General features: G+C 47.9%; 1 protein-coding gene across 3 annotated transcripts in view; it reads right to left on the bottom strand.

The window, feature by feature from the left end:
* DPP9 (dipeptidyl peptidase 9) overlaps window positions 1-23,751 on the bottom strand; it is a 1,325,370-nt gene that overhangs the window by 294,404 nt on the left and 1,007,215 nt on the right. For all 3 annotated transcript variants that reach the window (XM_069649353.1, XM_069649354.1, XM_069649355.1), the window contains one exon: window positions 5,098-5,244. In XM_069649353.1, the coding sequence (XP_069505454.1) occupies window positions 5,098-5,244 (147 nt within the window). The remainder of the gene's footprint in view (window positions 1-5,097; window positions 5,245-23,751) is intronic.

Raw genomic sequence — 23,751 nt, 5'->3', positions numbered from 1 at the left:
CAGAGGTTTCTAAGCGCGGACCCGGGGATCGAACATGTGTTGCTATGTGTCGTCTTGCTTCCAAGGCGAGCATGTTGCCCCCGAGCTATCCTCCCGAGACTTCCAGTATTCACTGGACATCCAAGACTGGATCAGCGAGAGGCAGGTTTTGAGACTATGGATGTCCTGTGTGTCGTCAGCGTATTGGTGGATGTAGATGTTCTGTGTGGCGAGGCGTGAGTTCCAAACGCCTCCATGTATACATTGAAGATCACTGGGGAAGGGATGGAACCATGCGGGACTCCACAGGTGACAGGTAGCATTGGTGATCTAGAGGAGCCCATCTGAACAAACTGCTGCCGGTTAGCGAGGTAGGACTTGACCCAGCACAGGACAAGGTTTCTGACCCCCCCATGCACTGATGTAGGATGTCTGTAAGCGCCTGGTAGTCTACTGTTGTCGAAAGCGGCAAAGTGGTTGAGTAGAACCAGGAGGTAGGGGTGGCCATCATCAAGGATGTTGAGGTCCTCGTTGACCACCTGTATGGTTGCTGCACTGTGATGCTTCTGGGTCTGAAACCGGATTGGTAGGTTTGTAGAAGATTGTTGGTATCAATGTGTTGCTGCATTTGTGTGGCTACCGCTTTCTTGATGATCTTACCTAGGAAGGGAAGATAGGGTGATGGGGCGATAGTTACCCGAGTTGTCGGGAAGGAGGATTTGTCCTGTTTTTAAGGTCGATGGGAAGGTGCCTTGAGTTAGGGAGCTGTTGATGATCTCCGGGTAGGGAAGGAAAGCTTCTGTGGGGAGGGTCATGAGGATGGAGCTGGCAGTATGTCGTCTGTATACTATGTGGCTTTGAGGGCAGCCAAGGTTTGTACCAGGTCCTCTGTGGAGAGGGTCTTCAATGTTGTCCAGGGTGTGGAGATTTTGCGAGGAGGGACGTGAGGTGGGTCTGTGGATGATCTGAATAAATGTCTGCAGATGTCCTCTTATCCAAAATCCAGACTGGAAGCAAGTCAAAGTCAACCAATGTTAAGGATCTGCACCCTTCAAATAGACAGTAGCTGTTCAATCAGAGATGACTATTGGTTTCACTCATGCCCCACACCCAGACTCTCTGACACCACAGATGTGGAGTGGGACCAGCCAGTCCCACCCACTACTTCCTGGGCCACCCCCCCCCCCCGATGAACCCCCTGCCGCCTCCAAGACAGACACACACACACACACACACAGACACACACACACACACACACACACACACCTACATGAGAGCAGTGTTAGGCAGAAACCTGTGCAGTTCACTCTGGGACCACTGCAAAAGATTTAAGACTACAGGTGGTTGGCAGTAAACCCAATTGGTTGCAGTCTGTACCACCCAGATTTACCTGGTAGCTGTGGCTGAGCAGTCAGACTTCTCTCAAGAAGAGTTAGGCAGTATGCAGAGTATTCACAATAGGTCAAAAGAAGACAGTAGAACAAGTAAACACTGACCAGAGCTTGGTGTAAAAGAGATATAATTATTTATTTAAAAACACATCTAGTAAAACACACTGGCACTAATATTAAGCAGTTCAAAAACACGGTCACTAAAAGATATACACTCCCTTCAATGATTAGTTAGACAAGTCTTAAGTAAAGCAACACTTATTTTCAGACAGCGGTGAGTGCTTAACGAAGATGGCACTCTAATCAATCAGTTTAAAAGGGAGAGAAAGGCAGAGCAAAGATAGAAACAGATACCAACACTTTCGGAAGAACACAGTAGGAGAAGACGGCAGGTTAAAACCGTAAAGTCCAAGTTAACAAGGCCGGACCCACTTTAAGAGGCTCCGGTCGAAATGTGTCCAAGGTCACACGGTTCAAAGTGCCCAAAAGTCTCGTAATAAGTTCAGAAAGAGTTGGACCAAACAGAAAGGGACCAGTTAGATGCTCAAGGCGGCCAGCCCAGTCCAGAAGTTTAAGGGATTATTGTTACCTTGTAGCAATCTTTAGAAAGGGAGGCCTGGCGGACACGGTACCTCAAAATGGTGAGAACGCTCCAGCGTGGGCAGTTGTTCCTGGCAGCGGGTGCAAGTTGGTGCTTCGTCCGGAGGAAGAGAGGATCTCGTCGGGGAGGAAAGCGGGAGTCCGTTGCACTGCCAGGGAAGAAACCAGCCGCAGAGTTCTCAATTAAAAGGAGCGGTCCTTTTATTCGCGGTCCAGTGGTAAGTGGCTATCCGGTTGCCGGGGTGCTTGACACGGGCAATTCGACCACAAGACGTCCTGGGATGCGAGAAAAGAAGGTAAACTGGTTGTGCCCACCAGTCAGGGGAAGAAGACTCTCCAGCAGGGAGATCTCCTCTGTCGTTGGGAAGTGGTGAGTCGGTTCAGCAGGGCTCCACCGGTGGTGTTGTCGTAGCAGGCCGGCTCAGCTTCTCCCTCGTCGGGTTTTCAGGTCCTGTGGCGACTTCTGAAGTTCCAGTCCCAAAAGCCCTGCTTTTATGCAGCACACCCTAATTCACTCAGCCTAGCTGTCAATCAAACATGCTAAGTGGTGTGCGACTTGAGTTACCAAGGTAACTCAGTGCAGGGTGCCTAAACCCCCTCCGACATCCCCTGTGGTACCCAGACAGAGTGGCACTACTTTTGGAGGCTTCTGTGGAGGAGCCCGCCAAAAAGTGGAACAAAGGGCTCGACCTTTGGTTTGGAGTTACAGAGGCGAACACAAACGCCATTTTAAAACCGAGTTCTGGCAGAAAATACCAACCGGTGAATTAATATCAAATAAATAAACCGGCGGTATGTTAGAGGCTATGATAAAAAAGTATTAGCCTCGAACAATGGGAAAATTCCATAGAGATATATTCGCGGTTGAATATAAAAAGTAGTATCCACTGCCACCAGCCAAAACTCGACGAGGGGGAAAGTACCCCCTCGAACAACAGACCCAGGGGCAATTGAATTGCCCCTACCAGTACATCCACAATATGATGGTTTGTACTGGTTCTGTTAGTAATTTGGGACTAGTTAAGCCAATGGTGACTTTACATGCCCTGGGAGACAGTAGTCAGTCCCAGGGTATGGAGTCTATGGTGGGGGGTCACTATGACACCCCGGTGTTACGGCACGGAGGATGCTGTGTAACACACATAGGAAAACATACGAGGCCCTATGGAGTAAAAGACCCCATAGCCAATGAAACACATTAACATTCAAAGGAACACCATACATCATGTCCAAGAGTGGGAGAAAAAGAGTCTCACTCTTGGCAGGAGAAAAAAACAAACTCCAGAAATCCAGCAAAGCTGCTGGGGGACTCACTAGGTTAGGGAATTCAGCCTAAACGGAGAATTCTCCCTAACAACGTGCTCGCCTTGGAAGCAAGACGACACGGAGCAACACAGGTTCGATCTCCGGGTCCGCGCTTGGAAACTTCTGGGTATTAGCGCATTATAAATAACCTATATCATATCATATTATACAACAATATTGCCAAAGAACAAGTGAAAATCTCTTGGCTCGGCTTTTTAGAGCACTAGCCATGTTTAGTAGCCATAAAGGTAAACGCGGAAGTGCACGCTAGAAATAACACAAAGATGGTACATATATATCTGTTGCCACCAGCTTGTCTTTAGGCACAAATAAAAGTAGCCAACAATCCCAAGTGGAAAAGGCTAGGGAGATACAAATGTATCCCCACCGCATTGTAATTTAAGGTGCTGTCTGCAATATTTAAAAGTTACAAATGGTAAAAGATAAAAAAGGGAACCGTTCCCAGTATCGATAGTCTGAAGGACTGATCAGTTTCCCCATAATAAATTAGCAAAAGGCAGGGGAAGTGAAGTTGACGGCTTTACTTCCCCACAAAAAATCAGAAATGGTTAAACAAGAAAGCAAAAGGTGTGTGTGTGGGGGGGTACGAGGGGTTGGTCCAAAGGAACTAGGGAGGGAAAATTGCCAAAAAAGAAATCTTTCCCAACAAATACACCCTCAAAAGACCCCAATTTCCTTAGGCTAAGGTTGTCACAAGGAACCCAGTTCAGCTGTATAATTCCCCTTGCAGAGCTGGCTATGTCACTTTATTTTTATTCTGGTATGGTTTGTACAATTTAATTTTTCACAATTCTAACATCAAAAATATGACATGTCATTTCACTCATTGGCTTCAATTGGGGAACTCCCTGCTGTACCTCAGGTTGTCCCTACCGGAAACACCTGTATTAACTCAGTAGGAAGTCCAATGACCAGACACATATTTATGTGGCCATATGTGTTCATGGCGCATCCGTAACGTATCTGTTGCGAGGCTAGTCAGTGGGCTTTATAATAGTACAATGTCTTATTTGTTTTTGGGAATGGGGAGATGGTTCCGTTTCTCCCTCTTTTTTCTTCTTGGTTTTCCATACCCCTTTTTTTCAATTTTTTTGGGTGAGTTATCATGGTGTATTTAATTATGGAACGTAACATTAGCACTGATAAAAAGACAAGATGAGATACTGGGAAACCATGTAAAGACATATCACAGCGAGCAAGGATTACAGTTGTAAAAACCAGCTACGCCTGGGTTTGTGAGAGGTTGTCCGAGATGTATCGCGCTCGTACACAAGTGTTTCAGAAATCCATTGTAAGGTCATGCTAGGGGGGGGGGGAAGAGAGAGAGAGAGAGAGAGAGAGAGATTGTGTGCGTGCGTGTAGTCGTCGCTGATTGAAAGGTGAAAGCAAGACTGACCCCTGCCCCCTAACGTGATTTGGGAGACAAATACTAGGCTAGCGAGAAGGCATAATGAGATTCACAGCTTTGCATGGGCCACTACAGACAACTAATGAAGACATTAAATAAACACTAGAGAGATTTGCAATGTATGACACAAGAAACCTGAAGATAGACAGTAGCAAAACAGGAAAGAGGGCGAGCACTCAAAATTCTAGCATTCTGCACTTCATAGTGGGAAAGAGACAAGTTAGATAAAGGCTGCAAAGATGATTATAATTAAGGATAAAAGCACACTTCATTTACAGAAACACAGGTTCCACTGAGAGGCTAGGTTCATACGCCTTTCCCCCACAGAGATTTGTCATCCAGTCATGATCCTGCAATGCAAAATAGTTACATCAATAAGAGTCTACTCCTTACCATTTGGTTTCTAAGGGCCCCTTCAAACGCAAGTCCTCGCTGACACGACCCCCTACCATCAATCACCACTACTGCATAACCCAGATGTGCAAGCGTATTCAGCCTCAGGTACTTGATCCCTTTGAAGGAGTTATTGACTAGCTGTACCTGGAAGGGTTAAAAGAAGTGTGATCAATAGGCAAGAAGATGAGCAAGACAAAAAAGTTGTGTAGTGTGCAGAGTAGAACAAATTACTTACCTCACAGTAATGTTCTTTTTGATGGATTAGTCCTCCCTCCCTACAGATACCTCTTCTTTTCAGTCACCAGGGGGTAAGGCGTGGCTCTGCTTGGCACCGTTACGCAGATAGATACCACATTAGGGCAAGTATATATGGATCCACTGCACCCCATAAAATCAGTTTCTTTTTCCATAGCCCTCAGAAGCTGAGGGACTGCAGTACAGCAGGAGTTGTACAAGCTATCTGTCATGAGGGGTAGGTTGGGAGGACGACAAGGAATCTGTGGAAGGACGAACCCATCAGAAAGAACATAACCCAGAAGGAAGTAATGTATTCTTATAATGGATTCCTTTATATCACAGATTCCTCATTTATTTTAATATACTCAATTAGCAGCATGAAAACCTGGAAGTAGAGTGAGAAACCATGACCTACCACAGAAAACTCTGGGTGACACTCGGCGCACGCAAGGTTCATGATCCGAGAGGGAAATCAAGGCAATAATGCTTGGCAAACGTGTGAGGGGAAAGCCCACATAGAGGCCTGACAGATGTCTGTTAGGGGGATTTATCATTTATATGCTTCATCCTCTCTCCTAGTGAGACCCCCAGCACTTTTTCCTGGACTTCTGGACCTTTTTCTTTATATCCTGAATTAGTGGAGTCTTTTTCCACTCATTCATTTTTTTTTTGCTCTGACGTTTGGAACTCTGTTCTCTGTGTTTTACCTTTACTATGGAGTTTACTTTCCTCCATATCTCTTTTAAGGTATCTTTATTTTACTTTTTCAGCACAGAGCTCCTTATGGGCAGTGTTGCTGAACTCGAGTAAGTTCCTGATGCAGGGTGTGAACGCGCACAAAAAAGGAACTGAGGCATGGGGCATAGTGATGTGGTATATGTAGGACGCCTGAGGTCCACTACTCCTCCTTTGGGAAATATCCCTAGTCCAGCTCAGCTGCTCGGAATATATCTATCAAGATGAGGAATCTGCGGGGGAAAACCAATCCATTGAAAGAGGCTGTTGCAGTAGTCCAGCCTGCAGAGAACAGGAGCTCTGGAGACATTGAGCTTCTGGGGAAAATGAGAAAAGGAACAAGTTACTAACCTGTAACTGTTGTTCTCCAGCATGGGTCTGGCATGGATTCACATGCTCATAAATATTCCCTGTCAGACTGGGAATCCTCGGTAAAGAAAAATCTGTTTCATTTTCATTTCTGAACTGTCTTTCTACTAACAAGCAATCACTAAGCTCTGGGTCATACTGCCCCCAGCCAATGACTGCCCTCTACCTAAGCACCTCCTCTGGTAGCCATCTTGAGATTTGGTAGCACGTAAAGTGGCATTAGGACCAAGAGAAGAGCCTCAGAGGGGTAGGAGGCAGTGTTCGCATGTGAATCCATGCCAGACCCATTCTGGAGAAGAACAAGTTACTTACCAACTGGTAATGTTCTTTCGATTGGATGTTCCTCCAACGTATTCCTCATCTTAGATGTATTCCATCCAGCTTTGCTGCTCTTCGGAAATGTTTACGGCAGAGGGCGCCGTGCGTCCATGTCGTCGAGTCGATAGTCCCTCGAAGGTCTCCTTCGAGGGTGACGTCATCGGGTATATAAGTAGCACGCGCGGCGCCCGTTGGCCTCAGTTCTGTTTTTCCCCTTTTTATCTTTGATTTTGTACTGTGTAGATTGTGCCGGCAGACAGGTATCAGCCTTGCGAGATTTGAGTTGGCAATAACCCGGAAAAATCTACAGAGGGGTAGGCTGGGAGGGCGATGAGGAATACGTTGGAGGAACATCCAATCGAAAGAATGTTACCAGTTGGTAAGTAACTTGTTCTTCGAGTGGATTGTGTCCTCCAACGTATTCCTCATCTTAGATAGACTCCCAAAGCAGTATGTATAATTTCTCTGGAGGAGGGGTTAGATTTTTCAATGCCCTTAGATGGCGGAATAAAGCACTGCTTTTCCAAAACTCAGTTCCTTAGACTGGGAAGCATCCAGGCTATAGAATTTTGAAAAGGTGTGTAGTGAAGACGAAGTTGCTGCTTCACAAATGGACCTTACTGGAACACCTCTTTGAAGGGCTGTCGAAGAGGCGATGCCTCTGGTGGAATGAGCCCTTAACCCTTCTGGTGGGTCTTTTTGTGCTAATTTTGTAGCATTCTGAAATGCAAAGCACAATCCAGCGTGAAATTGTCTGTTTTGTCACCGAATTACCCAGTTTCCTTCCTGTGTAACCTATAAACAGCTGGTTGTCCACTCTAAGTCTGGAAAGTCTAGAGATGTAAACGCTTAAACCTATTTTTGGATCCAACCTGTGTAATCTTTCCTCCTCCTTAGTAGGATGGGTTGGAGGATAGAATGCAGGTAAAACAATTTTCTGACAAATGAAAATCAGATACTACTTTCGGTAAAAATGATGGTTTAACCCTCAACACAACTCTGTCCTTATGGAACACAGTATAGCGTGGCCCAGAAGACGGTGCCTGCAATTCGCTCACTCTTCTTGCAGATGTTAAAGCAACTAAGAAGGCAGTTTTCCATGTTAGTAATCTTAATGGACACGTGTGCATAGGCTCAAAAGGAGCACACATTAAGAATTTTAGAATTAAATTGAGATCCCAAATCGGTACTTGAAATGGGTGAGGAGGAAACACATTAGTGAGTCCTTTTAAGAATTGTATTATCAAAGGAATTTTGAAGTAGGAGCATTCTTCCGATGAGCGCTTGAAAATGGAAAGCGCCGCAAGGTAACCTTTTATTGTTCCAACATTCAGACCTCTATGTGCTAGGGTCAGAAGAAAAGATAGTACTTCCGGAATAGAACATAGAAAAGGATCGACATTCTTTTCTCTGCACCAGTTGCAAAACTTTTTCCAACGGCAACGGTATAGAGACTTTGTTTTTGGCCTTCTTGCCGAAAGCAACACCTCCATAACTTCATCTGGAAGGTTCCAATCCCTGTATCTCAGCCTTTCAGATACCAAGCATGAAGGTTGAGCGTTTTGACCTCTCGATGGAGAACCTAACCCTCCATTTGAGAGAGAAGGTTCTCTCTCTGAGGAAGACGTACTGGAGGACAGATGGACATGTCTAGAAGGTCCGGGTACCACGTTCTCCTGGCCCAATCTGGAGATATTAGGATCATGCGGCTCCCGAAGCGTCTCAGCCTCCTGATGACCTGAAGAATGACTGGAATCGGAGGGAACGCATACACTAGTGGGAAATTCCACTCCACCACAAACGCGTCCCCCAGGGCTCCTCTAGGGGGAAATTCCCTTGAACAATACCTTTCGCACTTTCGGTTGATACCGGTTGCAAATAGGTCTACTTGAGGGGTTTCCAAAAGGGCGAAGATCTCTTGAATGACTTCCTGAGCTAGTTCCCATTCGTAGTACAACGTGCTCTGCCTGCTCAGAGCATCTGCCGTCATATTCTCCTCCCCGGCTAGATGAATTGCCGTTAAAGAGATTCCTTCCTGAATTGCCCAATACCAGAGCTGCATTGCCTCTCTGCACAGAGGTAGTGACCTCACACCTCCTCTGTTGTTTAGATAATGCATGGCCACTGTGTTGTCCGTCATTATCAGGACATTCTTTCCCCTGACAGATGGCAGGAAAGCCTTCAGCGCTAGTCTGATTGCCCTCAGCTCTAAAAGGTTGATGTGTAGTTTGGACTCAGATGGAGACCAACGACCGTTGATTGTCAGATCGTTGGCATGAGCTCCCCACCCCATGAGTGAGGCGTCTGTCACTACTGTGATCTCTGGCCGTGGTTGCCAAAAAGGTTCTCCTTTTAGGATGTTCTCTGTACAAGTCCACCATAGAAGATCTTGTCGAACCTTGTTCGGAATCTGGAGAAGATCTGTCATTTGACCCGATAACTGGGACCACCGAGTCTTTAGAGCCCATTGAAGGGATCTCATCCTCAAGCGTGCCTCTGGCACCAGGAAGATGCAGGATGCCATGAGGCCGAGCAACCTTAAAAAGTCGTAAGCCTGGAGATTTTGGGCATTTTGGAATTTGGAAACCATCTGAAGAATGTCTTGAGCCCTCGACTTGGGAGACGAGCTCTTTCCCAAGGATGTGTCTAATACAGCCCCTATGTACTGAAGCTGTTGAGGTGTCATTTGCGACTTCTCGAAATTTAGGGAGAAGCCCAGTCTGTGGAGGAAGTGGCAGGTGACTTTCAGATGATCCAGTGCTTGCTCGGCAGAGCGTGCCCTGATCAACCAATCATCCAGGTAGGGGTAGACATGAATCCCCCCTCTCCTGAGGTGCGAGGCCACCACTACCATTAACTTGGTGAAGACCCTCGGGGCGGAGGTCAATCCGAATGGCAGGACTCAAAACTGATAGTGTGAGTCGCCAACTACGAACCTCAGGTATTTTCTATGCTTGAGATGAATCGGCACATGAAAATAAGCATCCTGGAGGTCCAATGACACCAACCAGTCCTGAAGTTGAAGGGCCTGAAGGATCTGAGAAAGGGTAACCATCTTGAACTTGTCCTTCCTGAGGAACTTGTTCAAGTTTCTTATGTCCAAGATGGGTCTCAGTTCTCTGTCCTTTTTGGTGATCAAAAAATACGGGGAGTACCATCCCTTGTTCTTCTCTGCTGCAGGTACTGGTTCTATAACACCTTTCTCCAGCATCAACGGGTGTCTTCCTGGTGGATTGCTTTGAGGTTGCGTTAGAAAAGGAAGGCAGTAGCCTTGGGCTATTATTTCTGGAGCCCAAACATCTGAAGTAATGGCTCGCCATTCTTGCAGATGCTGTGACTGCCTGCCTCCTACAGGTGTTTTGTGATGCAAGTGCTCAAAGTGGTTTTGTGGCGGTTGTTGCAGCCGCTGATAGCAAAGAGGCTGCAGCTGGAGCTGGCTTTGCACGTTTTGCTCGTCCACCATGAGTGGCCTTTCTCTGGCCCCTTTGACTGGCCATTCCTCTCGCCTTTCCATATGAGGAGTATTAACGATAGGATCATCCCCTCCATGATTGTCCTTGAGCACGAAAAGGCTGAGGTTGCCTAATAGCAGCTCCTAAAGATTTGGCAGCTGCTTTTGAGGTCTGCAACCTCTGAAGGCTCTCGTCAGCCTTGTCGCCAAAAAGGTGAGACCCATCAAAAGGCATGTTCAGAAGGCGGTTCTGTACGTCCGTGCAAAATCCGACTTCCGTAACCACGCAAATCTGTGCATTACTGTGTTAGTGCCCATGGACCTGCTTACACTATCCGCAGGGTCCAATCCAGATTGAAGGGATTCCTGCATGGCTTCCTTTCCATCTCTAATGATGGCTAGGAACCCTTCCCTTTCTTCCCCTTCTGGTATGTGCTCCGCCACCATTGCGATGCACTCCCATAGAGTGCACGAAAATTTTGCCAAAGCACATCTGGAGTTGGCAGATTTTAAAGCCATACTCCCAGCTGAAAATACCTTCCGTGCCCAGCCATTCACACGCTCATCGTCACTGTCTGGAGGGATAGAAGGCTACGCAAGTTTGTTAGAAGCTGTGGCTGCCTGTATGACCAGACTCTCGGGAGTTGGATGTTTGGACAGATAGCCGGGGCCGCTACTGGCCGGGCGGTATTTTGAGGTGAGGGATTTATTTATCCCAATTCTTGGCCACCCTATTTTGCAGGGCTACATGAAAAGGTAGTACTGGGTCTTCGGTGGGACCATGGTCCAATAAATCTGTTAAATCATCCTGGATGAATTGGGCTGATGGTCTAGCCCATCCTAAGTAATCTACTACCTTTGTCATTAATTGACGGTATGATGGACTGGCATGCTCTCCTGGTTCTGGTCTGGCAAAGTCATTTTCAGGAGATGTGTCAATGCCACTTGCATTGTGTAATGATTCCACCAAGTCCCTCATTCTGCTTTCTTCTGAAATCAAGCATTCTGGGACATTTGGGGTGCCATATTCTAGCCCAAAAGGTACATTCTCCTCATCAGATCTCTCCTGTTCCTCAAAAATTGAGGTCAGGGACCTAAAAAACTCCTTCCTGGGGAGAGGCTTGAAAACCTTCCCTGGGAGAGGAGGAAGAGGATACAGGGCTCTGAGGATATTACAGGTCTTGTAACCTTATCTTTCCCTTTTTCTGGCTGCCCTGGCTTGGCTGGAGCCTTTGGCGCCGAGGGCTTCGGCGTCGACGACATAGTGGTCGTCGACAGGGTTTGCTTTGAGAGCGTCGAGGCGCTCTTCAAAGATTTTCCCTTCGAGGTGTGATGGATCTCAGACGGCGTCGGTGACCTCGAAGGATCGACTCGACTCGAGCGTTTTTCCCTCGGCGTCCTGGAAGGTTCCCTATCCTTCCTTTTTCGATCACCCGGGCTCGAGGATGCGCGAGTGTCGGAGCGATGACGCTCCCGGCCGGCTTCCGAAGAAGGCGCGGACTGAGGCTTCACTTTGTCAAACACCTCCATCATTTTGACTCTGAATGCTTCCCACTCTTCAGGAGACTAATATTTTGTGGGGCATTTCATCCTTTTCGGAGACTCGTCTGACGACGAGGTGGAGGGAGACCGGTGGCGTTGTTTCTTCGATTTTTTTGACGAAGACGGCGAGCGATGGGAATCGCTTCGGGACCTGGATCGATGCCTTTCGTGTCGAGGAGATTTCTCCTCACGGGACCTCGACTCAACGCTAGAGGCTTTACGATCGGTTTTGCGACCTACCTGTAGTTTTCCTCTGCTTTCTCGCAAGGCCTTCCCCGTCATCGCCTGACACTTCGTACAGGCCTCCATGTCGTGGGCTTCTCCGAGGCACCACAAACACTCTCGGTGCGGGTCCGTGATCGACATTTTTGAACCGCATGACTGGCACTTTTTGAAACCCGATTTCGGGGTCGTGGTTGGCATCGATGACGAGGACATATTTTGTTATATTTATTATCTTCACAAAACTCAAGGCGCGCCGAATCTCCGAAGCAACGTATACTGCGGAAAGACGGAACTGAGGCCAACAGGCGCCACGCGTGCTACTTATATACCCGATGATGTCACCCTCGACGGAGGCCTTCGAGGGACCATCGACTCGACATACGGCGCACTCTGCTGAAATAATTTCCGAAGAGCAGCAAAGCTGGATGGAATACATCGAAGATGAGGAATACGTTGGAGGACACAATCCACTTGAGCAGCAGTTACAGGTAAGTAACTTGTTCCTTCTCCAGCATGGAGTCTGGCATGGATTCACATGCTCATGATTAAGGAATACATAGCAGTACACACATGCACAACCACGGGGGGTGGCAAGGCTCAACATTAGCGTCTCTTACCTCCTCACCAGGGCCACCTTCAAGCGAACAGGTTGCGCAGCACTGCTTGGCCGACTCTGGACTCCTCCCTTGAATCCCTGTCGACGCAGTAGAATCTTGTGAAGGTGTGGGTCGACCTCCACGTAGGAAGCATACCTCCTCACCAGGGCCACCTTCAAGCGAACAGGTTGCGCAGCACTGCTTGGCCGACTCTGGACTCCTCCCTTGAATCCCTGTCGACGCAGTAGAATCTTGTGAAGGTGTGCGTCGACCTCCAAGTAGGAAGCACACCAGCAAGGGCACACCAGAGGAACGCCGTAGTTGCAGCGAACTCTCTGGTCGAATGGGCGCTTGGACGGCCATGCAACTGTCTGTTTGCCAACCAGTGACAATGGGTGGTGCAGCCGGAGAGCCACCTGGAAATGGAAGCCTTGGAGAGGGCCTTTCCATGGTTCACAGGGCCAAAGTTCACAAAAAGGTGCGACGTCTTCTGGAAACGTTGTGCGGTCCACGTAGAACTTCAGTGCTCTAGCCACATCCAGCGAGTGCAAAGTCCTTTCAGCCGGCGATGAAGGCGTCGGAAAAAATACAGGCAACACCAACGGCTTGTTTAGATGAAACCTTGGCCATGAAGGAGGGGTGTGTCCGCAGCACCACCCTTGTGTCGTGAAAAGTCAAATATGGTGGCTTACAGGACAGGGCCTGAATCACACCCACTTGTCATGCAGAGGTGATGGCTGTTAGGCAGAGTTTGTATGCAGTACCCTTTGGGACCACTACACACAACTATGACTACAGGTGCAAGGTGTACACTCCTGAAGCCCACCAAAGGCGAAGGAACAAAGGGACCAAACTAGGTTTGGCACGCAGAGACAAACTCTAGAAGCACCTTTCCACAAAGAAATGGTGAAAAAAGAAGACCGTGACCTGTTTTTACAGAGGGGTCTCAGACGCTATCTTGAAAAACATGGCTCCCGCGATTTAACGTTCCCGGAGCTACGAATAGTTCGCGGTTGGGAAAAGTCATGGTAGTTTGTTGGAAAACCACTGCCACCAGCTATTCTGAAGGCAAAGGGTAGCATTTGACTGCTACATGAGTATCTAGATACAGGGGATCCGAAGTAACCCTTCCAGCACTCTACTGTAAGATAGAGTGTGCTGGGTCTAGGAATTTAAAATATTAGTAAAGTCAATTTCACTTTACTTACTCTGGGAAACAGTAGTTTATCCCAGAGAAGGTAATGAAACCTTGGGAAAGCCTGAAAGGCTTCCCTGTGCCACTGCGCAGAGGGTGCTGTGTGACACAAACAAAAAGATGCCGCCTGTGGAGTTGTTTAGAATCCATAACCAAAGAAAACACAAGAGTAAAACACACATCAAATACATGAGAGTGGGACAAAAGGGTCACACTCTCTCCAGGTAAAAAAATCAAGTCCTCAAAATCCAGCAAAGTTGGTCGGGGTCTCCAAGGTGAAGGGAATTAGCACATTTTTGAGAATTCTCCCTAACACTCGTCCCCTCCCAGACTAAGGGACAGGAGGATTTCATCCACCACTGGATGAATCTCCTTACGCCAGTTGGTCATACATTCTGGAGAGACCATCAGCATTTTGGTGATTACACCCTGACCTATGTTCAATGGTAAAATCAAATCCCTGTAGGCTGACTGACCATCTTAACAATTTAGGATGTTCCCCCCTCATCTGCATTAACCATCTCAAGGGTTGGTGGTCTGTCTGAATCACAAAGGTAGATCCATACAAGTATGGTCCAAACTTTTTCAAAGACCACACAATGGCAAACACCCACGTTCTATGGTTGCCCACCTTGTCTCAGGTTCCTTCAGCTTCCTGCTGATGAAGCAGATTGGGTGTTCCCTGCCTTTGTCATCCAGCTGACTCAGAACGGCACCTATACCTGTTTTGGTAGCATCTGTCTGCACAATGAAGGTTTGGCTGTAGTCAGGAGCTCTTAAGACTGGAGCTTGACAAAGGGCTTTCTTAAGTCCTTCAAATGCCTTAGTGCAATCCTCATTCCACCTGACCTTTTTTGGGCAATTTGGGTGAGGAGACCACATTCAATGGAGAAGCTATGGTCCCATAGTTCTCTATGAAGTTCCTATAATAACCAGTGAGTCTTAAAAAGGCTCTCACTTGGTTTGAGTAGTAGGGGTGGCCCATTCTTCTACAGTTTGTACTTTACAGGCAATGGCCTTATTTCACCTCCTCCTACCTCATGTCCAAGGTAGACCATTCTGCTCTGACCAATTTGACATTTACTTGCCTTTATGGTCAGATGGGCCTAACTGAAGAGCCTGCAATACATATCCTAAGTGGTCAACATGTTCTTTCCAAGTAGGGCTGAACACTGCAATGTCATCCAAGTATGCCATGCAGAAGTCCTCCATCCCATTCAGAACTTGATTCACCATCCCTTGGAATGTAGCAGGTGCATTCTTTAATCCAAAAGGCATTGGCTTAAACTGGTAGAGGCCTGCTGGGGTCGAAAATGCAGTTTTCTCCTTGGAATGGTATGTCAGAGTTATTTGCCAATAGCCTGGGGTTAGGTCAAATGTACTGAGGTACTTGGCAGAACCAAGTTTGTCCACCAGTTCATCTGTCCTAGGTAAAGGATGGGCATCAGTCTATGTGACTGCATTAAGGGCTCTATAGTCCACACAGAATCTCAACTCCTTGGATCCTGCCTTTGGTACTAGCACAACTGGACTAGACATTGTACTTGTAGATGGCTCTATTACCCCGAGATCAAGCATCTTGTTGACCTCTTCCTTTATGTGGGTTCTTACATGGTCTGACATCCTGTAACCTCTGCTTTTAACAGGTAAACAGTCACCAGTGAGAATATTATGCTGGCTCCAAGGAGTCAAGCCTGGTGATAGTGAAAACATGGAGGCAAACTGATTTAACACAGATTTGCACTCCTCCTGTTGTTCCAATGTCAGATTAGAAGAGAGATTAACTCCTGGTGTCCCCTGAGGAGGTCAGGTAGAGGTTCACTCTGCTCCCCCTGAGCAGAGGCTAGAAGCGAAGCTCCCAGTTCTGGTCTAGAGACATAGGCTTTTAGACGGTTGGTGTGAAATACCCTGGGGGCCTCCTTAGGATTGCCTAAATCCACCAAATAATTGCTCACTCCAAGTTTTCCCACAACCTTGAAGGGTCCAATCCATTTGTCCTGTAAGGCCCTCTTCCTTGTAGGTACCATAACTAGAGCTAGCTGGTCTGGAGTGAACTCAACCATGTTGGTCTTCTGGTCATGCCAATGCCTCACCAGAGCCTGACCTGCTTTCAAGTTATCAGAAGCTTCTGTCATCATGTGTGTAATTCTCTTTCGGAGACCTAACACACATTCAGTGACTCTCACTGGCATGGGGGAAGGAGCACTCTCCAACCCCTCCTTAATTAGGGCCAAGGCGCCTCTAACTGGATGACCATAGAGGAGCTCAAAGGGACTAAATCCAACTCCCTCCTGAGGGACTACTCAATAAGCAAAGAGAAGGCATGGCAGTGGAAGGTCCCACTTTCTTCTAAGGGGTTCTTCTAAAGCACCTATCATGCTCTTCATAGTACGGTTAAACCTTTCTACCAACCCATTGGTCTGGGGATGGTAGGCAGTTGAGAACTTGTAAGTCACTCCACAGTTTTTCCACATGGCCTGAATATAGTGGGACATAAAGTTTGATCCCCTGTCAGAGATGACTTCCTTAGGAAAACCTACCCTGGTAAAAATACCAAGTAGGGCCTTAGCAACTGCCCCAGCAGTAACAGTCCTCATGGGTATAGCTTCAGGATACCTAGTAGCATGGTCTACTACAACCAAGATAAATCGGTTGCCTGAAGATGTTGGAGGGTCTAAGGGACCAACAAAGTTGATTCCTACCCTCTCAAAAGGCACTCCCACCACTGGGAGAGGCACCAAAGGTGCCCTATTCTTGGCTCCACTCTGGCCAGATGTCTGACAAGTGCGACAGCTCCTACAGAATGTATCTACATCAGACCCCAACTTAGGCCAGTAGAAATACAGATAAATCATTTCCTTGGTCTTCTTAAAGCTTAAGTGACCAGCCAAAGGAATTTCATGGGCTAACTGTAGGAACTGGGGTCTTATCTCCTGAGACACTACAAGTCTTCTGCAGTCCCCTGGGATAGACTCAGTAGGTTCACTGTAGAAGAGGCCACCCCCCCAGTATAACCTGTGCTTCCCTAGCTCTTGCCCGTCCAGCTGGGAAGCTGCCTGTTGGTGAAGTCCTTCAAGAGTAGGGCACTCTCTTTGACCTCTGCTGAAGTCTGCCCTACAGGGGCCACCTTTTGCCAGTAAAGACTGCAGCTCATTATGGGCTTTAGGAACCGGATCTCCAACCGGGGGAAGGTCTTCTTCCAGCTCTGAATCCTCAGCAGCTGATTCAACCTCCCCTGGTTGTTTCTCACACTCAGCCTCAGCTGGTGGAGTAGTCACAGGTGTGACGTTGGACTGTCCTCTCAGGGATGTCCTGGTTTGATGCACAGGACTGCTATCTTTCTTGGTTCCTGAGACCTTAACTTGGGATTCCCCTTTGTCTCCTTTTTCCTGGAAGTAGAAGTTAGCATTTCCTGTGGACTGGGTGTTATAGGCTCTCCTGTAACAACCTCTTGAGAGTCATCTTGGGTGAGCTCTCTAGTCTTCTTTGTCTATTCCGGTTTCCTTTTACTGGGAGGCCTGGTGTGCTTGATACAACTCCAATCGTTTTTAAGTCATTCCCCATCAGGACACTCCCTGGCACCTCACTTTGTACACTGACAGGTATCCTTACAGTCATATTGTTGCACTGGAAGAGAGCTGGTAGTCTTGGAAGTAGTTGGACAGTGCCTCCAGCAAGCTTAGTGAGGCCTTTGGGTGCCTTAGCAACATCCTCAGGTTTGAAAAAGGTTTCACCCACCACTGTAATGCTGGCCCAAGTGTCTCTAATGGCAGGGGTCTCCTGACCATTTACAAGTAGACTGTCATTGTAATATTCTTTTGTGTTATCTGGAATAGAAAAACAGACATCTAAATTCTGCTGTTCCCACAGACCCAGGGACACTAATGAAACACTGGCAGAGACTCCAATTGGATCTTCAGCCAATAGTTGAACGTTTCTACTTGCCATTTGTACTTCCCCCTCAGGGATGAAGGCTAAGGAGGCAGTGTGGACCCCTGAAGGTTTACCCTTGCATCTGGGATGCCCTTTCACATTGTCAGTTGACCCACAAGCATAACATTTTCCAAATGTTTTGACAAATGGGAGCTTCTGCTGACCTCCCTCTGGTTTGGCACCAGAGGTATCACTAGACTGATTTGGTTTCCCTTGTGGCTAACCCTTTTTCTGTTTGGGGCCCTCTTTTGGATTGGAGGTATTATAATTCTCTTTGCCATCTTTCTTTTGCTGCTTCTCTTCATCCGTTTTCTGAGTTGCCACAGAATCCTTGTGAGTAGCCCTGTTGGCAACCCACAAGTCAGCAGTGATTGCTAGCTTCTTTTGATCAATCTCTTTAGAGTCAGCCAAATGCTGTCTCAGCTCAGGAGAGCAGGCATCAAAAATAGATTCCTACAAAAACAGATTTCTCATTCCTTCAAATGTGTTAACTCTGTAACCCTTATCCCAACCATCTAAGTTCTTCAAACAGGCACACACCCAGGTAGCCCAAGGGGACCCATCAGTCTTTTTGAGGGTCCTAAACCTCTTAAGGTACTGGGAAGGAGTTTTCCCAAATCTAGCTATTAAAGCTAGCTTCACATACTCCAATCTTTCAAGTTCCCACACCTCCATTACAGGATCAATTGCAACCAGGGGGAGCCTAGACAAAAGCCAAGGAATCAATCGATTCCCTGTGAAACCCTGAATCCCATAGTCATACTCAAAAGCACCCAACCAATCCAAAATATCAAGTTTCACCTCATACATACTCACAGCTATCTTAGGCATGCAAGGTCTCTTAGGACTGGAAGACCTAGAAGGCTCTGGGATAGAAACATTTTCAAGAGACAATTTATTCATTTCCAGGGCATGTTGTAATTCAATTTCCCTTAGTTTCAGATCTTGATGTTTGGCTACAGCTTGGACTTGTAATCTTTTAAACTCGAACTCAAGCCACATCTTTTCAAGAGAGACACATTCTGGACTCAGTACTGGACCTGGTAGGGTCTCTGTGGCTAAAGGTTGAGGCCTAATAGCGTGTTGAGGTAAAGAGGGGCTCGCATCATGAGACTCCTCTAACTCTTCTGACTCCTCAATAACACTGGAGTTAGACTCTGAATCATTATCATCCTTATCAACATTTTCCACATTTTCTGAAGGGGTAGGTGTGACAAGCCTACCATTCAGATTTTGATGATGCAACAATCTTTCAATTAATTCATTTTTCATTCCGTTAACAGGGAGATTCCTGACCTTACAAGTTATCCATATCTGCCATGTTACAATTGCTTTTCTAGTGGTGCTTAGCCTTGTGAAGGTTACTATTTGAACAAAAGTAAAGCAGAACTCTCAATGTAACAACCCTACAATGTATCCTCACAGACTGCCACCAGTGTTAAGGAGAGTGTGTATGCAGTACCCTCTGGGACCACTACACACAACTATGACTACAGCTGTAAGCAAACCAACCTTTGGTATAAGGCTGTACTACACAGTTTTGGTAGCGGAGCTGAGCAGCCAGGCTTATCTCAAGAGGGGAATGGGAGCAGTAATGATGTTACACAGAGGTCTGCAATCATAGGTGTTTAAATAAAGTCTTACACTCAAGGTGTCTTTGATCAATACTTATTGATTTATTTAGCTGTCAGTTATAAAACATTCATAAGGAGGCAAATATACAATACTATTTCAGAATACTTTTCAAGAGGAGTAAAAGACAAAGATGATTAGAACATGCAAGGTTACAATTATTCTTAGACAGTGTAGATATATTGAGTTCACCAGAAGAGTCAATTCAATTCAATAGGCTAGGCCAAAGTCAATGGACTAAAGTCTTGGATAGGATAAAGCGGTTCTGTTAAGTAAATTGTAAAGTCTCTGCACAATTTCTCATAAGTAGTTTGTAAAAAGAAGAATCATATGTTGGGTCACAAGCTGATTAGGCCTGCGAGTTGCAATAGTTTCAAGCACTTTCACAGCGAGAAGTATTCCAAGTCTCGATTCACAGTACCTTTTAATGAAGAAAAAGATGCAGCTGATGACTTCTGTTACTGGTAGTTTCTGCAGATCTCGCTTTTCTTGGGCCTCCGTCATGGGGACAAGAGGGAGGACGTCGGGAGACTCCTGCACTGCACTGGGACTAGTCAAAAAAGCTTGAAACTGGCAAACTTCAATTCCGGTGGCTGTAACACTCATTCTGGTATCCCTCTCCCTGGTTATACGGTTTTATGCAGCACTCGGAGGAAAATGCAACCAGCTCCAAGATAGGTGTCCAGGTGGCTTACTGTTGAGTTGATTGGTCCAACCAACTCAAAGGGAGAAGTTGTCCTTAGCAGGGCTTCTCTGTCGAGGTGAACTTGACGATTCGGACCTGCAGCAGGGCCTCACCAGGCAAAACAACGGTCCAGCAGTTGCAGCAGCCATCCTCTTCAAGCTTGTCTTCGGTCCTTTCGTTCCAGTGGTCAACTCTGCCTTCCAAGGCAAGAGACTCGCCTTTTATTCAGTTCTCTCCCATTCATTCCAGCCTAGCTTTCACTCACCCAGCAGGGTGGCTGTCCTTGCAGGACAGTTAGCCAGCCAATCACCACAGAGTGCATTTGGGTCTCCTAGGAGACTAAACACAGGGAGTTTCGGGCACCTCCCTCACTTCCTGCCGACCCCAGACACTCGGGCGCCAGAGACGGTCTTCACTCCAGCAGCCCGCCAAAGGCGAAGGAACAAAGGGTTTGGTGCGCAAAGAAACTCTAGAAGGACATTTCCACAAAGAAATGGTGAAAAAAGAAGACCAGGACCTGTTTTTACAGAGGGGGCTCAGACGCCATCTTGAAAAACATGGCTCCAGTGATTTAACGTTACCGAGCTACGAATAGTTTGCAGTCGGGAACAATCATGGTAGTTTGTTGTAAAACCACTTCCACCAGCCATTCTGAGGGGAAAGGGTAGCATTTGATTGCTACATGAGTATCTAGACACAGGGGATATTAAGTAACCCCTCCAGCACTCTATTGTAAGATAGGGTGTGCTGGGCCTAGAAATTTAAAAGACTAGTAAAGTCAATTTCACTTTACTTACTCTGGGAAACAGTAGTTTATCCCAAAGAAGGTAATTAAACCTTGGGAAAGCCTGAAAGGCTTCCCTGTGTCACTGCACCGAGGGTGCTGTGTGACACAAATGAAACGATGATGCCTATTGAGTTGTTTAGACTCCATAGCCAAAGAAAATTCAAGAGTAAAACACACATCAAAATACACGAGAGAGTGGGAAAAAAGGTTCACACTCTCTCCAGGTAAAAAAATCAAGTCCTCAAAATCCAGCAAAGTTGCTGGGGGTTTTAAGGTGAAGGGAATTAGCACATGTTTGAGAATTCTCCCTAACAAGCTGTCCCAGGGGAATAAGAATGCATCCCCCATGCTCCCTGTCTGGGGAAACCTGCTGGCGAACCTCCGGCATTTGGTGTTCGTCGCCGTCGCAAACCGATCGATATGGGGATTGCCCCATCTGCGGAACAGGTGATTCACTTGGTCCTGCTGAAGTTCCCACTCGTGGCAGGAGCGTAGCTCCCTGCTGAGAGAGTCGGCAATGGTGTTATTTACTCCTGCCAGATGAAATGGAATAACATCCTCGGGGCGATGCCCAGTGCCATAGATCCTGCGCTTTTTTGGAGAGCACTGGGGATCTGGTGTTCCCCTGCTTCCTAATGTAAAACATTGCGGTGGTATTGTCCGTGAAGACCCGCACCACCTTGCCCTTGAGGGACGGAAGGAAGGACTTGCAGACCCAAAACACTGCCCACAGCTCCAGCACGTTTATGTGCAACTTTTTCTCCTCCGGCAGCCACAGGCCTCTTGCGTGAAGACTTCCAGTGTGGGTATCCCATCCTTCCAGGTCGGCGTCCATCGTGACCGTCTCCTGGTGCGATGGAGTCTGGAAATCCACGCCTCCGGACACCACCTTATCGCTCGACGGAAGCTCTCGTCGAGCGTGACCTTGTCCTGGAAGCTTCCCGACACTTGTATCCAACGGTCGTCGAGGAACTCCTGCAATGGGCGCATCCGTAGCCTGCAAAGTCGGATGAGATAGATGCATGACGACATCATGCCGAGTAGAGACTTGATGGTCCTCACCGTAGCGATCTTCAGTGCCAACAGCCGTTGCACCATGCCCAAGATGGCCGCTATTCTCTCTTCCAATGGGGACGCCAGGCACGCCACCGTGTTGAGTCGGGATCCCAGAAACAGCGTGTCCTGCGATGGAGTCAAGCAGGACTTTGCATAGTTCACAGAGAAACCCAGATCCGTCAGTAGGCGGACGGTCCTCACTGTGTGGTCGACGGTGATGTCCTTCGAACTGGCCCAGATGAGCCAGTCGTCCAAGTAAGGATAGATGTGAATCCTTTGTAGTTGCAGATGCGCCGCCACCGATGCCAGGCACTTGGTGAAAATCCTATGGCGCAGACTTCAGTCCGAAGGGAAGGGCCTTGAACTGGTAATGCTTTCCTTGAACAACGAAGCACAGAAACTCGCAGTGCCCCTTGTGGATTGGAATGTGAAAGTATGCATCCTCCAAGTCCAGCGACAACAGAAAGTCTCCCTCTACGAGCTGTCCGAGCATGTGCTGAAGAGTGACCTGGCAGAACTTTTGGGACTTGATGTATTTATTTAGTCGTCGGAGGTCGAGAATGGGCCTCCAGCCTTTGGTGGTCTTTTTCATGAGTAAGTACCATGAGTCTCTTTGGGACAAGCTCTATCGTGCTTGCCTTGAGCATGGCCCGCACCTCCAGCAGCAGTTGAGGGACGTGGTTTTCCTGCCGGGCCACAAGTGGTATTCGGGGACAATTCCGTTGAAATTCCAGGGTGTGTCCGTGGGCGAGAGCGTCCAGCACCCAACGGTCGGTGGAGATGGTCTTCCACGCACTGACGAAGTTCGCCAGCCAGCCTCCCACCGACGATACAGGCCGGTTCAATCCCGCTTGGATGTCGAAGGGCCGCCCTGGGGTCCCTGCCGCCGCTGACGTTCTTGATCGAAAGACTTGGAAGAGTCCTGTTGGTCTCCTGGTCCGAGGAGCAGGAGGGCTGGTGGTAGGAAGAGCTCCCGCCGAAACCTTTGGAAGATCCATGGGACTTGCTCCTGAGGGCCTAAAGGATGGTTGCCGCTTTTGAAGAGTGCCTAGCGCACGTGCCATCTCGGTGTCAGCCTTGATGGCCTGTAGAGACTCATCTACAGCCTTACCAAAGAGGTTGTGTCCATCATAGGGCATGTCCAACACCCCTGACGGAGCGTCCTGACAAAAGTTGGTGGCCTTGTGCCAGCCATGACGACGAAGGCAAATGCTGTTGTCCATCTGGCGGAACCCCGCGCCGGCGATGTCCGATGCCACTTCACCTTCCTGCAGAATCTCCAACGCTTCCGACCACCTGTCATCAGGGAGGAAAGTCCGGAATGGGGGCGATCTTGAACCTGGCTCGCTGTCGTATAACGCTACGATGGTGAGGGCGTTGGTGGCCTTGATGGTAGTGGCCACAGAGTAGATAACCCGTCGTCCCATGGCATCTAATTTCTTCCCCTCGTTGCCCGGAGAGGTGGACACTGCCGAAGAAGAGGCACCGATGACTTCTTATTGGCTGCTGCCGATACCACAGTCTGGCGACAGTTGGGCCCACAAGCACTTGGGCGCAGAGTCTGGCACCCTGTACTTCTTCTCAAGGCGATCCCTCTTCGCCGGGGCCATACAAGGGTTCTTCATGAGGGACAAGCCCTCGTCCCAAATGTCATCCAGAAGATGGACCGAGAGGATGGTCTTTCTCTTTGCCTTGCGGCGCGCTGGTATAAGGAACCCTCCTTCTCCTCTGGAGTGAGCTGGAAGACCTCCCAAGCTCTGGAGATCATCGAGTGAAACGAGCCAATCTCATCCGGCGGGGAGGATCTGGGGGGAGGCGACGGGAGGTCCCCTATCTTACTGTCGTCCATGCTGCCCGTCACCGTCGTATCAGGCTCCGTCTCATCCCTCG

Source organism: Ambystoma mexicanum, chromosome 1p (genome assembly GCF_040938575.1).
Source record: "Ambystoma mexicanum isolate Mex_15411 chromosome 1p, UKY_AmexF1_1, whole genome shotgun sequence".
In the NCBI taxonomy this organism is placed as follows: Eukaryota; Metazoa; Chordata; class Amphibia; order Caudata; family Ambystomatidae; genus Ambystoma; species Ambystoma mexicanum.
This window is presented reverse-complemented; position numbering and strand designations above follow the sequence as displayed.